At 35.2% G+C, this 13,118-nt stretch overlaps 1 protein-coding gene across 1 annotated transcript in view; it reads left to right on the forward strand.

Annotated features, from left to right (window-relative positions):
- The window catches only part of LOC106880027 (solute carrier organic anion transporter family member 5A1), a 159,714-nt gene that overhangs the window by 123,721 nt on the left and 22,875 nt on the right, over positions 1 to 13,118 (forward strand). The window contains exon 3 of the mRNA XM_014929828.2: positions 4,417 to 4,728. Within this exon, the coding sequence (XP_014785314.1) occupies positions 4,417 to 4,728 (312 nt within the window). The remainder of the gene's footprint in view (positions 1 to 4,416; positions 4,729 to 13,118) is intronic.

The raw sequence follows: 13,118 nt of genomic DNA on the forward strand, positions 1-13,118 counted from the left end.
TATATATATATATATATATATATATATATATATATATATGAGAAAAAGTGTATGTATATATATATACTCTTTTACTTGTTTCAGTCATTTGACTGCGGCCATGCTGGAGCACCGCCTTTAGTCGAGCAAATCGGCCCTGGACTTATTCTTTGTAAGCCTAGTAATTCTTCTATCGGTCTCTTTTGCTGAACTGCTAAGTTATGGGGACGTAAACACAGACATGATGGGGACAAATCAGCTTTCTATAATAGCAAAAATCTAGCACAAGTTATAGCTGCACACAACAATAGTAAATTTAAAAGTCCCCATATGGATAGTAGCAATAGTAGTAACCAGAATTGTAATTATAGATCAATAAATAGCAACAATGTCAACATGAGTGGACAAACCATGTGTGACACAGCTGGGTATCAGGATAGGAAGTATAGTTTGACAACCAATGGAGTTGAAGAGACCTGAGGGAGCTTCACAGTTGGCCTGGAAGTAGTGGATATGAATCCTAGAGGGCAAAGTACTCGGTGTTGTCTCTATGGGGAGGACTAATAGCTTAAAAGATAGACAGGAGAATATAAAAATCACATTTAGAGTAGGTGAAGTGGATGATAGTGATGGAAGTACTAGAACTATTAGTTGTGATTGTGCAAGGTACAGGGCCTGTCTGCTTAGCTCTGATTATAAACAAAAATATTGTATACAGGTGTAAGATTATCTCAGAGAATAGAGAATATTTCTATAAAGGAGTTGGCTCATGTAATATAAAGCAGAGAATTGCCACCCATTTAAATTTGTTTAGAAATAGGGACAAAATGAATACTACCAACCTTAGTAAGCTAATTTGAGCACTTAAAGATAGTAACAAGTGTTTTCAATTGCTTGGGAAATTATTAGTAAAGCAAAGCCTAAAAAAATAGGCGATAATAGATGTAACTTTTGTGTGGAGGAAATGTACCAAATTTTCTTTTCTAAATATGCTATTATAAACACTACACAGGAACAGGCTATGAGATGACCACATTGGATTAAAATATATGTTTAAACAATTTTATAGAAACAAATTACCATCTATAATAATTATACTAGTTAACATAATGACTGTGGTGATTAATGATATTTTTGCAAACAATACTAAAATGATTTTAATAATAATATTAATTGAGGGTATAAACCCAAACATAAATGAATTACCTCTGAATAAATAATGTACTCCATACAGTAAAATGTAAACAAAACTGTTACAGTTGATTGTAATATGAATGAACATTTTAGAAACCATGATTCAATTGTAATACCAGGAGAGGTGATTGTAAGACCAGAATTCAATTTAATTTAAAAAATAATGCTAAAACCTTTTAACTGAATACCAATGCAGGCAGCCTGTTTGAATTTGTTTACTTTGAAAATGTCCTAATGGACCCTTGATAAAATTGCAGTGACTAGGATGCATAATGGCATATGGAGCAATGTGTAGTTGCTGCGATTGAAACATGGTCATTGTTATATATGCTGTAGAAAACGTTTTTAATAGAAAAATTTTGGATGTGAATTTCCACTCTCCTCTCTTTGTTTTCAATTATACACACACACACACACACACACACACACACACCAGTGCAAACACACTTAGAAGATATTTGTGTGTGTAAATATCTATGTATGCATTATATAAAATATGAATAAAGATAAAAATATCATTGAAATGTAGATATTTGTCTAAGATTTATTAATGTATGTGTTTAATTAATAAAGCAATATGAATGGTGTCAAAAGTATTCAGATGGATGTATATACACAAGTGACATTTCTCATGCATGTGTGTGTTTGTGTGTGTGTATGCACGTGCAAGTGCAGACAAAGCTATATGGTTCAGTTTGCAAACCAGATACTTCCAGGCATGATGGGAGTGGGCACCACTTTGAGTGATTGTCTCTTCCATTGTAGTCTTAGTTACACTAATACCTTGCGCGTGGAACTGAGATGATGAAAACTGTATGGAAGCCTGTCATGTATGTGTGTGTTTATGCTGTATCCATGTTTTGTCCTATTATGCTCTTAATGAATCTACAAACAGAAAAATAAAATAAAACCTAAACTGAAAGTGGAGTCAATAGGATCAACTAAAGCCTTTTAAACTTATGCCCCAGCATGGTCATGATCTAGTAAATAAAACCTTAAAAGGATCACAAGAATATATTAAATGTATGTAAATATGTAGAATACATGGTGTATTCCTGTAGCTATGTTTTGAACCTACTTTTTCTGATTGCTTTCACTTTACATACAATACCATTGAAATGTTGCTGGGGTTGACTTTGCCATTCATCGTTTTGAGGTTCATTAAATAAGTACCAGTCAAGCACTAGGTCAGTGTAATCAATATACTCCCTCCTCTGAAATTGTTAGCCTTGTGCCAAAATTTGAAACTATACAATATCATTATGAAATGAACCTATTGTCACACTACATGTTGTTTCTCCGTTGATCATTCTTTGAAGCACCTGGACACCTCATTGGGGATGTTTCCTAGGAACGTTAGGTGTTTCAGGTCTCTCAACATCAGGGATCCTCACGTAGCTGACCCAGTCAGTGTTGATCAAACCATGTCACCTATGGCCCTTGAAAGGATTTTGATTTTCCCAGGAACAAATATTAAAGTTTTTTGCTTAGTTAACCCATAAACATAATATAAATATCATTGTCATTTACAGTTCGCTTTCCATGCTGTATGGGTTAGATTGTTCGATTGGAACTGGTTAGCCGGAGTGCTGCATCAGGTTCCAGTCTGATTTGGCATGGTTTCTATAGTTGGATGCCTTTTCTAACACCAACCACTCCAAGAGTGTAAAAATAAAACAATTATATTTAGAATATAATATAAATATGATTCTGTTTTACATGATCACAATACACTATATATGGTGTCTTGAGTCCAAATTTCCACTTTGTGTCAGTCCCAGGAAGTAGGACCATCTTATATGTATTAGATACTTTCTGTGAGGGCACGTTTTCAGATGAAATTGTTCAAATGTGTAAATAAAAACAGTATCACTATGGTTTAACAAGAAATCCATGCTAATTACCTTCTCATTAAAAAAAAAAAGTTTTCTTGTAGGGTATGTATTTTTTCAAATCTTTGGTGCTTAAACACAAATTTAGTAATTAAAGACCTGCTAAGGCAACAGTTTATGCATTGTCATGTGTCTTCTTAACATCTTAAATAATGATATTTTATATAAACCAGATATTTACAGGCACTATGATACTTGTTGAATAATTTGAGTTTTGAAATTAAAAAAATCGATGAAAATCTCCCATGGGTATGAATTTCAAAATGAAGATGGTAAAAGCTGCTGAAATTTTCAAGATATTTGAATACAAGATCACTTCTTTATCAAGCACAGTGGGAAACCATTTTGTCTCATCTGCCTAGAAAATAGCATTGTGAAGACTAGGAAATAATAGGCAGACATTATAAAATCTGTCATAATGAAAATTTTAACAAGTTTATGGGGCTGGTGAGAAGAGATGAAGTTGAGTGACTGGAAGCTAGTTTTAGAGAAGTGACATCACTTACAGCATAAATAAAAGAAATATTTGAGTCAACTAAAAATTTTCAAAACGTTTTGCAGAAAAGATGAAATCTTTTAGAGACGGTGTTTGTCAAAAAATGTTTGCTGGCAGTAGCAGATAGGGTTTATCCTGAAAAGAAGTTTTTTTATTTGCATATAACAGCCTGTTTGCAAGATTGATTACATGACGAGTTGAAGAAACTTCAGCAGATTTTAAAAATTTCTCTGAGGGACACTTGCAGCCAGCTGCAATTTTTTGTTTTTCAATTGCACTTGATGAGAGTACAAACTTGAGAGACACTGTTCAACTTGCTATGTTTGCGCAGGCAGTGACCTTAGATTTTCAAAATTTTTAAACTTTGAAAATAATACAGTTCTATATTTAAGAGATGAAGAATTATGTACATTATTTACATTTGACGAATATTTGTCTTCATCTTGTTTGTTGTTAACACAACGTTTCGGCTGATATACCCTCCAGCCTTCATCAGGTGTCTTGGGGAAATTTCGATCCTGGGTTCTCATTCCTAAGGTATTTTTCGATGTTGTTATTATTATTATTATTATTATTCAGGTCACTGCCTGGAATCGAACTCGGAATCTTGGGGTTAGTGGCCCGCGCTCTTAACCACTACACCATATGCCCATATAATGACAAATATTGCAAATAGTGAAGAACAGAGTTAGCAAATTATTTTAATACTTTAGTTACACCAGTTTCATCATTATTTAATATAATCAGTCTTGCATAATGCTGTAATCATTCCAGCAACTATTGATTAATATTTATATGCTATGTATGTTTGAATTATTTCTATTTTCCCCATTTTCTCTCTTTTCTGTTTTTTAGCTTTCATCTATGCGACTGCTGCATTGGGTCCTGTTGTTGGTTATGCCCTTGGAGCTCTACTCTTGCAGTTTTATGTTGATTTGTTTTCCTACAATGTTTCTCTGACCCCTTCAGATCCTCGTTGGATTGGGGCCTGGTGGGGTGGCTTCATCATCTGTGGAGTAGTTCTAATCCTTATGTCCCTTCCATTTTTTGCATTCCCAAAAGTCCTCAGTAGAGAAAAGCGCAAAATTTTGGAAAACAAAAGCAAAGAGCTTCTTCTTAATGAGGAAGATCAGGTAGCCAATAAAGAATATGGCCGAACCATAAAAGGTAAGTTATTAATATTTACTGCTCTTTCACCTCTCTTCAGCTCCATTATTGGTAAATATTATAATAATTTTTTTCATTTATATACATAAATACATGTATTTTTTTTACTTCTTTATTTAATTATCAAAATTTCTTCCTCTGAAGAAGGTGCTGGTTTCTAACAAAGATATAAAGCTCCATCTATGGAATGTAGGTAAAGACAACAATGTTACATTTTAAACCCAAGGAAAGTCTTGCATAGATTTTACTGTTCTATTTACAGATTGTATTTGTAATGTGTGAGTCAGTTGGTCGATTTCTTATTCTGAAAATCCTACCTTATCCAGACTGATAGTTATGTATTTATGTACAAAAACCAAGTGCACCAATTATTATTGGTACAAATGTAAATTTGTAATCCAGATATAAAAGCTGGGGATTTCAAAGCAGTTTATGCATGGATGGATGGATCGATGTATGGATGTGTATAATTATGTATGTAAATATGATTGTGTATATGTGTATCATCATCATCTTCATTTAACATCCATGTCCCATGCTGCCATGGGTTGGATGTTTTGACAGGATCTGATGGGTCTAAGGACTGCCTCATGCTCTAGTGTATGTTTTGGCATAGTTTCTACAGTTGGATTCCTTTCCTAATGACAACCACTTCATAGCATGGACTGAGGGCTTTTTTTTCATACTGCTAGCACTAGTGATGTTGTGGTGCAGTGCACATAACTAAAGAGATATCCTGGGATGGGTGGGGCACATTGGCAAGAAAATTATAAAGAAACTGATAGTTGAAATAACGCTTCATAGTATTTATTGTCAAAGCTGCACAGACACTCCTTTGTTGGTTTTGTCATCAAAAATGCAATAAACCAATGTTGGTGCATTGCAAACCTGTAACAGAATTGTGCTCTTGTTTACAAAGGACATGATATATAAACAGTACAAAATAAAAATATAGTATAGATACAACACCAACTTTTCAGGTGCTGATAGTCTAGAACCTCTTATAATCTGCTCTGATTTAAGAGCAGGAATTTCAAAATCCCATGGCTGTCAGATCAGTTTACTGAGTGGCCCTGTTTCACAGTACCTTGCACAGTACAGTATTAATAAACTTTATACTAATGTACAAGTACTTATATTTCATTTAATTATTTAAGTAAATTTTGCATTTAATTTAAAGGTGACCACCCCCGGTTTGGAAAAATCAGTAACTTGGAATGGCTTTGGAAGCAAAGGTTCCAGAAAATCAATGTTATATACCTGGTGTTATGTATAAAGCACTGGTGATGGTGCCACATAGCAAGCACCCAGTATACTCTGTAAAGTGGTTGGTGTTTGGAAGGGCATCCCACTGTAGAAACCATGCCAAAGTAGACAGTGGAACCTGATGCAGCTCCTGGCCTTATCAGCTCCTGGCCTTATCAGCTCCTGGCCTTATCAGCTCCTGTCAAACTGTTTAACCCATGCCAGCATGAAAAATGGAGTTAAATGATGATGATGTTGCTGGTTGTATTTAGAGAATCTTGTTTTTTTTTTTTTAGCCAATTTATGTGGAGACTCTTTCAGGATCGGTTCAGTTTTATTCAATTAAAAAATCTTATATCAAAGAATTACCAGAAGACTAATAATCAACCTTATTTGATGTTAGTTGCTATGGCTATTTTGGCCACAAGTCAGCTCCGATTGAGAAGACTTGTGATCAAAGCCATTCCAGTTGAAACTATTCCATCATTTTCCCAGGAACACATCATCTGATGTGTCCTTCATTCATGTTTTAAGACCACATGTAACTTGAGGTAGTTATGGCTGCTGTTTCTAACAAACTGGTGAAGTCCAGAGTGGATTTCATTTACCTTTATACTCTTTTACTTCTTTCAGTCACTGGAATGTGGCCATTTCAGAGCACCATCTGGGAGGATTTTAACTTAATCCTTTTGATCCTAGTACTTTTTTTTCTCTTTTTAAGTCTGGTACACTTTGTTGGATTATGATATATTGTCAAAGATCACTGCTTTATGAGAAGCATTGACTTAAAAACAGTCATCGAGACAAGCATAAACAAACGCTCTCTATCTATCTATCTATCTGTCTATCTATCTATCTGTCTATCTATCCATCTATCTATCTATCTATCTATCTATCTTTCTTTTTCTCTCACACACATGCATGTGTGTTTGTGTTTGCCTTCCCTCACCACTTAGCAACTAGTGTTGGTTTGTTTACATTTCTGTGACAGAGACTCAGAATAAGTACCAAACTTAAAAAAAAAAAAGAGAAAGGAATGAGGTCAATTTTGGTGGGATGAAACCCCTTCAAAATGGTACCCCAGCATGGCCAGAGTCCAGTGACTGAAACAAATAAAAGATAAAAAATATCCAGACTATGACCCTCTCAATTTATGTTGACTTGATTAAAAGCCATAATAAGAAATGGACTAAAAATAAAAGCGAATAATAAAAAATCCAATTATTTAAGTTGCCAAGCTATGTTATTCATATTGACGTCTGAAAATGGATGTAAAAAGTGGTAAATGGGATGAAAGAAAAGTTTCAAAAAAAGTATGTAGTTATATTTATTAATGAAAATAAAATGAGAAAAAAATTAAACTGCATATACAGCATAAAGGCTGGAGGAAATATTTAATAATAGCTGATGTGGGAATTTTGTTTAAAAATAAACATTGAAAATTAGGGTGTGAGATATATACAGCTTCTCTGTCTGTATGTCTCTCTCAAACCATCTATCTATCTATCTCTCTGACTGTCTCTCTTAGAAGTAAGTAGAATGGAATAATATGGTTTTGATATGAGACATTATTAGCGAGAAATTAAAATTAAACGATGTTGCAAAGTCAGCAAACTTTCAACAGATATTGTGTATGCACACACATCTCTTTCTCTCTTTCTCTCACTATATATATGTGTGTGCATGCATGTATGTACATATAAATATCTATACACACACAACTCTCACCCACACATATATCTAAGTATACATATATGTACATAAAAATATTCATGCACACACACATACATATATATATGATGATGATGTAGTATGTATGTATATGTATGTACATATAATTATTTATACACACATATTTCTATGTTATGAGAATGTACATATAAATATTTATATACTTGCACAACACACACATATTTATGAATATATATATATATATATGTATATGCACATATAAATATTTATACACACAATACATATACCTGTGTGTGTGTATATATATGTATGTGGATGTGCATATAAATATTTATATACACACATTATACACATATCTATGAATATATACATGCATGTGAAGACGATTTAGTTAAACAATTTTGGTGAAGATGGAAAAGCGACACAATCACACCAAAATTGGAAGTGTATTGTGATCAGCAGTGTATAACAGCATCTGATGGTCTGGCTGATACTGTGATGTGTATGAACATATGAATATTTATACACACAACACATATATCTGTGAGTATATATGGATGTGGATATACATATAAATATTTATATACACACACAGCAGACAAATATATGACATGCATATTTATATACATAATATTTCCATTCTTTCTTTCTTTCTTTCTTTACCCAATTTTTTTTTCCTAATTCTTCTCTTTTCTTCTTACCTTTTTCCTGCCCATTTTCTATCTGTCTTCTTACTTCCTCTTCTCATGTTTCCTCATCAAATTTGCTGTTTTATGACATATATATTTTTTTTTACATTGTTGCCTGACTCCTGCTATTGTATAATGTATAATGTATTCTTTGGAGCAAAATAGTAAATGGTTTCCGTTCAAGATGCACATACACCACCACCACCACCACCACCACCACCATCGTCATTATTTAATGTCCATTTTCCATGCTGGCATGGGTTGGACAGTTTGATAGGAGCTGTCAAGCTGGAAGGTTGCACCAGGCTTCAGTTGTCTGTTGTGGCAAGATTTCTGCAGCTGCATGCCCTTCCTAACGCCAACCACTTAAAAGAGTGTAATGGGTGCTTTTTACATGGCAACAGCATTGGTGTGTGTGTATAACATTATATATATATATATATCAACCAATGCCAGTATAGAAAACGGACGTTAAATGTTGATGATGTACACACACACACACACACACACACATGTTTGTGTTTCTCTTTGTGTTTGCTCCCCACCACTACTTGACAACTGGAGATGGTTTGTTTACATTCCTGTAGCTTAGCATTTCAGCAAAAGATCCCTGACAAAATAAATACTTGGCTTAAAAAAGAAATAACTACTGGGGTCGATTCGTACAACTAATCCTTTCAAGATAGGAATGGCTGAAACCAGTAAAAGAGAGATAAAAGACACATGCATGTGTATGTTTTTTCTGTCTTATTTTTCTTCTTCTATAGTTTATCTTAACAAGGAAAAGGTTGACAGTGACTTCAAAGTGTTGGCTTAATTGATTTTGCCAGTCATTATCATTATCATCATTTAACGTCTGTCTTCCATGCTGGACAGTTTGACAGGAGCCAGCCAAATAGAAGACTACACCAGGTTGCTCTGTCTGTTCAGCATGGTTTTTATGGCTGGACACTTTCCTAACATCAACTACCGTGTAGAGTGGACAGAGTGCATTTTACGTGGCGCTAGCACAGGCAAGATCAGTTTAGGCCTAGTTTTTACAGCTGGATGCCCTTCCAAATGCCAATCACTTCACAGTGTGGAACGAATGCTTTTTATGTGGCACCAGTATCGGCAGGGTCACCAAGTAACTTATAAGACAAGGAATTTTGAGAGGGCATTGGAGGAGATGATCTTGTGTCAAATGATGAAAGGTTAGAGTGTGACAGAGAGACAGAGAGGCAGAAACAGGTGTCAGTTTGTCAAAAAAGCAATTGAACCAAAAAATTCATAGTCACTTCAACCTTTTCCTTGTTCAAATAAATGTTAAACCCTGCTTAAATGTATTGAACACTCATTCAATTGATGATTTGCTTGTTTTTATACATCTTTTGTCTTTTACTTGTTACAATCATTAGACTGCAGCCATGTTGGGGGAACTATCTTGAAGGATTTAGTCAAATACATTGGCCCTAGTGCTTTTTAAAACCTGATTGGTTTCTTTTGCTGAACTGCTGAACTACTAAGTTACAGTGACATAAACAAACCAACACCAGTTGTCAAACAGTGGTGTGACACAAAAATAAACACACACATAACAGACAGCCATTTATATATATATATATATATATATATATATATTGCTACTCAGAGTTTCACATTACTGTACATCAGACTGTTGTGGTCACAACTGTCTGGCAAACAGTAATGTGAAATTCTGAGTAACTATATACATGCACATGCACACACACACACACACACACATATATGAAAGGCTTATGTCTACCAGATCCACTCACAGTAGAAAGCACTTGCCCAAGGTGCCACACAGTGGGACTGAATCAAGGAACCTTGTGTGAGAGTGAGTGTGTGTGCGTGTGTGAATTTATATGAGGTCTGATCAATAAGTATTCGGACTGTCACCATAGTAATGAAACTAAAGCATGCAGAGTGAATCCACTTAGCAAAAAATTGACATTGAACTCTGCTGTGCATGTGCACTAAGTTTTAACATTCTAGCTCACTTCCGCTGTTTATAGCAGTGCTTAGAAGGAACGTATGTAGCATGTAACTGTCGCATTGACCGTGACAGAGAAAACTGTCATGGCGATATCTGGTCAGTGGCCTACACAAAGTTGCAGAAAATTTACGAGGAGAAGGGTATGAGCCACACACAAGTGTACAAGTGGTTCAGAGGTTTCCAAGATGGCAGAAAAAATGTCGATGTTGGCAAACATTCTGGGAGAACTGCAACCAGCAGAACTGAGAAAAACATCGCAGATGTGTGCGCAGCTCTGAAGGGAAATCATTGAATCAACATCCGTGAGTTATCAGAGGATGTGCAGTTTAGTTACAGTTCAGTTCAGTCCATTATCACTGAAGATTTGGGTATGAGATGCATGTCTGCCAAGTTTATGCCAAAACTGCTTTCAGCTGACCAAGAAGACACTCAGGTTTCAGTTGCACAATGAAAACTTTCCGTAGGCCTCTGAGCAGGTATCACCAAACTTTTGGCAAAATTTGATGTAGATTCTCTGCTCAGTATTCTGTGTCTTGGTCTAGGTAACGATCACATGCTACACACCTTCCTTCCAAGCACTGCTGTAAACAGCAGAAGTGAGCTAGAACATTAAAACTTAGTGCACAAGCACAGCAGAGTTCACGGTCAATCTGTGCCAAGCAACTTCACTCTGCATGCTTTAGCTTCATTACTATGGCAACAGTCCGGATACTTATTGATTGGACCACTGTTCTTTTAAATCCCCTTGTTCAATCACAAAATCAATCTGTGTATTATTATTATTATTATTATTATTATTATTATTATTATTATTATTATTATTATTATTTCTTTCCAATTGCATGTGTGTGTCAACTGAAAGGCAGTAGAAGAAGGGTTAAAATATATGATCCAATTGCTTTAACATAGCATTAGGTCAAATGGAATGTCAGTTCTGGGATATGATGTTTAATGAGTTCTAAGGCTCCAGATTATGATGCAAATTACTGAATAATTCATATGCACTGTGGGAATATTAGAGAGTTGGTCTTGATTTCATTGCCTTTTGGCTTTCAGCAATTTCACAATTGTTTTGGTTTGTGTCCATTCTTATTTTATAAACCAACAATATCGTCTTAAGTTTCACCACCATTGTCATCATCATCACTACCATTATAAGCATCACCATCATTGTCATCACCACACCACCACCATCATCATCATCAGCTCATCATTTTTATGTTTACTTTCCTGTTCTGGCAAAAGATTTGTATGTATGATTCAGCATTGCATCTTCTCACTTATCATGGTGCTTCATCATTTCTTTTGTGATGCTAAGCATCCTCAGGCTGGAATTCACCACTTCTTCCTACCAACTTCTTTGATTTTCCTCCTTTTCTTCCACAGGCTTCTTCCTCTTGCATCATTTCACACTTTTTTCTTCACTCTCATCCACATGGTCCATAATCTTCTCTCTTGCACACTACAGCTGATACCTGTAATACACAGTTTTTCTCTAAGCACAAGTGCAGCCCATCACTCACACAGGCTGACTCTATACATTGAACAAAGCATACTTGCTTCATTTCTTTCTAAGCTTGAGCCATGTGGCAATAAAAATCAAAGTACTATCATAATTTTCCATTCATATTTCACTATTTTATAAGTATTTAACTTCCTTTATAAGTTAAGTCCTGCTGCATAACACCTTGGGCAAGTGTCTTCATATATATAGCCTCAGGCTAACCAAAGGCTTGTGAATGGATTTGCTAGACAGAAACTGAAAGAAGCCCATCTTAAATGTATATATATATATATATATATATGTGTGTGTGTGTGTGTGTGTGTCTTCATTTGTCCCCCACCACCATTTGACAACCAGTGCTGGCATATTTACATACCCATACCCTGTGGAGGCACGTGGATTAGTGGTTCGGGTGTTGAACTTATGATTGTGCTTTTGATTCCTGCACCAGGTGACACATTGTGTTCTTGAGCGAAATACTTCATTTCATGTTGCTCCAGTCCACTCAGCTGGCAAAATGAGTAATCCTACGACAGACTAGCATCCCATCCAGGTGGGGAATATATATGCTGTGAAACTGCGAAACTGGCCCTTATGAGTTGGTATAACTCAAGAAGGAAACTTTACCTTTACTCTTCTTTATCCCCATACCTTAGCTGTTTGGCAAAAGTGACCAACAGAATAAGCACGAGGCTTAAGAAAACAAAAAGAAAGAAAATACTGAGGTCTATTAATACGACTAAAAATTCTTCAAAGCAGTGTCCCAGCATGACTGCACTATAATGACTAAAACAAGTAAAAAATAAAATATAACATTATAATGAACTGAAATCTTGTAATTATTGCCCTCTCTTTGAATCCATGTTATAATTTGACCTGCATAATGGACCTTCTTTTTAGAAAAAAGCTAAGAAAAAAATGAAAAGTTCTATGTTTCACTTGCTTCAGTCAATAGACTGTGGCCATGCTGGGGTACCACTTTGAAGGATTTTAAGTTGAATAAATCGATCCCAATATTTAGTTTTCTTTAAATTCTGGTACTTGTTCTAGCAGCCATTTTTGCTAAACCACTAAGTTATGGGGATGTAAATACACCAACACCAGTTGTCAAGCAATGATAGGGGACAAACAAAAATGCATGCACATAGACATCTATACCTACACACACACACACACATGCACACCACACACACACACGCACACACACACACACACACACACACACACACATATATATATATATATATATATATATATATAG

Source organism: Octopus bimaculoides, chromosome 10 (genome assembly GCF_001194135.2).
Source record: "Octopus bimaculoides isolate UCB-OBI-ISO-001 chromosome 10, ASM119413v2, whole genome shotgun sequence".
NCBI lineage: Eukaryota > Metazoa > Mollusca > Cephalopoda > Octopoda > Octopodidae > Octopus > Octopus bimaculoides.